The following is a 5,272-nucleotide window of genomic DNA, read 5'->3' on the forward strand; positions in this document are numbered from 1 at the left end:
AGTGAAGAGGAGGCACGATGTCAACTCACCCTTTTGAAGAGGGAAAGATCTTGCCATGGAGGAGTGTGTACTTCCATTTATTGGAACTCATAAAGCAAAGAAATTGAATTTGGAAGATGAAATAAGGAGAAATCTATGTGCTATGAGAGACGAGATGAAGTTAAGGATGGCAAATAGCAAAGTTGGAACGCATTGGCTCAAAGTACACATCATTTTGAGATGCTTGCCAACAATGCAATAGTCTTAGAATTGTGATAATGTGCAACCAAGAGAGGAAGCCCTTTTCTTAAAATAATAATAATGGAAAGGGCATAAGACTCAATTGGGAAGCCATCTTCTTGGAAAGGGGCAAGTTCTCCATTAGGGCTCCTAGAGAGCTTTGTCTTCCCTCTTCCACATACCCTTTTAAACATTAATCAGAGCTTTGTCATCCTTGAGAGAGTTGTCTTCGGTTTTCCACATATCCTTTTGCACATTGATGGAGACTTGAATGCCCAATGGTGATCACCTTTGAAGAACTATTGCATGTGTTTTCTAGAATTTTATTGTTAATCTCGAGGAAGATAAATGTGAAATAACAATGGTAATAAGGAGGGGGAACAAAACCCATTTGTGATACAGATCTTTTCCTTAGCCATGGCCGCGCATGCTCTGGTGCCTTTGCAGCCCTCCCAAAAATGGCATTGCTCTCTCCCTCCCTCCCCTCGCAGACTCATCACGTCACGATGTCCTACGTCTTCCACTCAGGCATCTATTTCCTTCTTAACTCCTCCTTGTCAACGGACTTCCATCTGTTTAGGTACGCTCTTTCTTTTCCATTTCTTTGCTACACCTTGGATTCATATGACCTCCCAACGACTTCCAGCTATCATAGCTCATTGCTTCAAATTAAAAGAAATTTGAATGTTGTGCTCGTCGCAGCGCTGGTCTGTCCGCATTCTCTCACGCTCAAGCAAATCCTGAAACGTGCCCACTGCATAATCTTCAACCCCCTCACTGTACAGAAAGGAATAGCGCTTGGCATTTTTCCTAATAGACTTGATGTCCAGGGATGTCTGTTATTGTCTCTTGTAAATGTGACCCCGTCATGCTTGCAGCTTGCAGCTTTGCAGCTTCCATTATTGGGTTAATTGGTCCGTGACAGTGACAATGTTCTGTTGGATCCACCTAGCCTGCTAATCTCCCAAAAGTTTGTAGTGTCTGATTAAGCTCTATTACCGGTCCAGATCATACAAAAGCCATTAACGGACATGTGGCTGTTATTACCTACTCTCACGAGTTACGTGCTTTCTTTGCTTCTGCATCGATAATACTGTGTCCTTTACAAGTGCTAGCGCAAGGGGAAGAGTGTGCTGTGATGTGAAGACTCTCTAGCTCCTCCTTGCCCTGACTGAACTAGGGTATATGTGACACTTGCGGAGAGATGCGATGGGGGTAATTGGGGCAAAAGAAATGCTTGTCTTGCACCCTCATAAGCCCTTCTTGTTTACTCACATAAAAAGTCTGTGGACCTGTGGAACATGCATAGAACTCAAGAACGAGCATCTCTGCATACTATGGTCTACATCCGTTGTTGGGCACTGATGACGTGGTGTGGTTGTCATAGTCTATAGATAGCACAGCTAGCCTCTCGAGTTTATGGTTTTCAATCTTGTGAGTGACTATCATGGGGTCAAAGCTGCACTTTTCTTTTTATGCTGTATAAGTGGACGTGAAAATTTCATTTTCTGAAGTCCAAGTTGTGACTTGCTGATATTGTGATAATTCTTTCTGTCAACAATGGTGTGTTGGCCTATCAACAATCTTTTCTAAGCTTTTTATTTAGAAATGCTTATTTGGGATAGATTAAATTCTCTTCAGAGGTAGTTGTAGTTTGGATGAAGAGAATGCAGTCTATTCGATTTGCCTTCTCCTTTAGCACTGGCCTCACTGCTGGGTCTACCCTTCATGTGTGGAGTACTTAGAGAAACTTAGTACAAATACCTTTCTATAAATTGATGCTCATGGGTTGTGTGAATATGTGTATATGCTTGAGAGCACGTGTTTACATTATGATCTACACTGATTCTTGGGCTCTGACCATGCCCGTGGGGATGTGACAGTAGTTAGTCCCTGCTGTGCGTGACAGAGCTTCTAGTTTTCAACCCTGCTTATGACCTTGTAGGTGGCTATCATGAGGTCAAAAGTGCACTAATGCTTTTGGTTTAAGAGGATGTGTTCCTGGAGTTATCTCTTTCCCATATTAGCAGACACACAAATTTCACGTTGTGAACGTCAGCATGTTGATATTTGTGATAATTCTTTCTTTTTATAGTTATGCATTGCCCTGGCAGGTATCTTTTCCAACTTTTTTTTGGGGAAGAAATGGGAGAGATTAACTTCAAAGTCCATAGATGAATAACCTTTTTGATTAGCCTTGTCCCTCAGGCCTTTGTGACAGTTGAGTTGCCATTCACCTCGACTCAGCACGAGGACCCTTGTATAAACTCACTCACATGTGTGGGAATATGTGTGTATGCGTGTATGTGTGAGAGCCTGTGTTTATACTATGGTTTTGTGTGGGGGATGCGCCTTATCCGTAGCCTGTATTGCGTGGGGGGACCTCGCTTGACGCTAGCCGCGATGCCCATCATTGGGTGCTGATTTGAGTGAGGGTGCCATCCTAGCCAGTTCCTGCAATGTGTGAGGGAGTTTATGGTTTTCAACCTTGTGGGTGAAGATCATGAGGTGTAAACCGCACTGAAATCTGTGGGTGACCATCATGAGGCATAAACCACAACACTATTTTTATTGTGGTTTACACCTCGTGACGGTCACCCACAAGGTTGAAAATCATAAACTCCATCACACAGCACCCACATCATCAGCACCTAATGAGGGGCGTCAACTATAGTATAAACACACGCTTTCAGACATATTCACACACCCACATTCCCATGAGTGACCATTCATACAAAGGTCTAGTACGGAAGTTTTGTCACTACTATGGAGGTGAAGGGAAACTCAACTGTAATAAAGGCTTGATGGACAAGGCAGGCTATTCATCCAAGCTACAAGTGTCTATGAAGACAAGAACTGCATTTACCAAGTCGGTCAAACGTCTATGGTTGGCCATTTTTTATGCCTTCTTCTTTGAAACTGCAAGTGTTGGTCTCAAGATTGAGTTAAGATCATTCAACTGCCATCTATTAGAAAACTGGCACATGAGAAATATTTTTGGATTGCTCAGACTCTTGTGCTGGTCGACCTTTCTCCAAGATGTTTTAAGGATGGCCTTAAGTGAAGGGGTTGCTATTTGTGGGAAGGATCTGCTATGAGTGAGGCTTTTGTTGGATTTATAATTGGCCTGCTACCGTGGACTGTTTTAAAAAATTGTTTTACACTGGCAGGTTGCAAGGAGTTTATTCAGTTTTTTGGGTGGGTATTTCAGCTCCCTGCAGCCTCTCTCGGCTGAGTTTTTTTCTCAAAACAGGGGCAAACAGCTTTACAAGCCTCCTTTTTGTTTCAACTTGTTAAATCTTTTGGTTGGGATATTGGTGTGCTCAATTACTCCCACTGCTTGAAAATGGATTTCTGTAATCATCTGACTATTGACTTTCAGTAAGGATATTCTTCAAATATGCCTTATGTATATTCTCTCTGCTTTTCAGGTTCTGGTAATGCATCAACTTCTTCGATATTTTTTGAAGGAGAGTTGGGGAAGCTGTGTAGATATTCAATATGCCCCACCTACCAGCAGAAGAAGGCAACTGGTCCTAGAGCAGCCTCTGAGGATGTGCCTTCTTTCAAGGGATATCCTCCCATGTTGAAGAAACCAAGATGGTGGTGGAGGGTTCTGGCTTGCATTCCATACATGATGCCGCTCAGTGAGACCTGGATGTATGCTGAGACTGCATACAGTGTACATTCTTTTCTGGAGGATTATGAGTTTTGCACGTACCGGTTTTTGACATTTATTGGCAGTCTTCCATCATGGTTTTTGCTTGCGTACTTTTTCGGTGCATATCTGGGGATTGTCCGCAACAATCGGTGGCCACATTTTTTCAGGTTTCATGTCGTGACAGGAATGTTACTGGAGATTATTGTTCAAGTTGTTGGGACAGTAAATGATTGGGTGCCACCATCACTGTATTGGGGAAAGTTTGGGGCGCATTATTGGTTGGCAATTGCATTTGCCTTTTTTTTCATTGTCATAGAATGCATAAGGTGTGCATTGAATGGTATGTATGCAGATGTGCCATTCCTGTCTGATGCATCTTATATGCAGATTCCATATGACACTTGAGTTGCTTATGCTTCAGGACAGATTTGAGCTTTGAACTGTAAAAGAGTCCATTATTGGAAACATGTCAACCCAGAAAGCTTGGTTTATGACTGGCTTGGCTGAAGGGATACAATTCTCAAGTGTCTTTAGATGCGCAGCTTTCCTTTTACAGGAGTAAAGTAGGACTTTTTTTGTCACTGCTCAAAGACTTTGCAGGTCAGCTGATGCATCTCACGATATCTAAATTTTGATGTGACATGTTTGGATGCAAGACTACCATCAAATGGCTTTTGAGGGAGCACGATTTGTGCAGAACTTTTCAAGTAAAGGTTTCCAGAATAATTTGATATACTTGTCAATTGCTGAAATTCTGAATACCGTGCCACAATATTCTAGCTGTCGAGACTGCTTTTTTTAATACTGATGGTGTCTGTGGTATTGGAATTGAGATCAAGCATGTTAATACCATAGGAAATTTGGTTTCTCTATACGGTGGTTGTTTCACTACATTTGCATGTTGTCCCCATCCAGCCTTACCAATGACATTCTTTCCCATGTCTGCCTCTGCAATTCCTTGCAAGAACCCAATACATTTCTGCCCAATACATGAACAGCTAGCTGGCAGATAGATGGATTGCTTCTTGTCCAAGACAGTCTCACACCTCTTTTCTGAACTCAAATGTCCCTCACTATTTATGAATGCTGCTTCACCAATCTTTGTCCTTGCGTGCTCCGAATTTCTCGCCTAGGATTGCGTGGCAAGGAGGTAACGAAATGAAAATGATGAGGCCAGTCCTTATGACAGACTGAAAATCCGAACAGTTTTAAATGAGAAAGAGCGTTTGGAAGCTAGGAGGCAGGGAGGTTGAGATTGAGCATTTTGGGAGCTCCCCTAGCCTTAGCTGGCTTGCTTTGCCTCCTATCAATCGCTGCTCCTACTCATAAAATTGTAGCCCCTTGGAAGAATGCACACTTGCCATGAATTTACATCAACCCTTTCTCTTTGCA

At 42.5% G+C, this 5,272-nt stretch overlaps 1 protein-coding gene across 1 annotated transcript; it reads left to right on the forward strand.

The window, feature by feature from the left end:
- The first annotated feature begins 425 nt into the window (after nucleotides 1-425).
- Nucleotides 426-4,642, forward strand: LOC147901462 (protein TIC 20-I, chloroplastic-like). The gene is made up of 2 exons (XM_087374743.1): nucleotides 426-799; nucleotides 3,651-4,642. The coding sequence occupies exons 1-2, from the start codon at nucleotides 637-639 to the stop codon at nucleotides 4,283-4,285; spliced, it is 798 nt and encodes a 265-aa protein (XP_087230869.1). The 5' UTR covers nucleotides 426-636; the 3' UTR covers nucleotides 4,286-4,642.
- The last annotated feature ends 630 nt before the right edge of the window (nucleotides 4,643-5,272 follow it).

The sequence above is a fragment of the Dipteris shenzhenensis genome, chromosome 5 (genome assembly GCF_047967505.1).
Source record: "Dipteris shenzhenensis isolate YYH24624 ecotype China chromosome 5, Dip_SZ_1.0, whole genome shotgun sequence".
Taxonomy (NCBI): Eukaryota; Viridiplantae; Streptophyta; class Polypodiopsida; order Gleicheniales; family Dipteridaceae; genus Dipteris; species Dipteris shenzhenensis.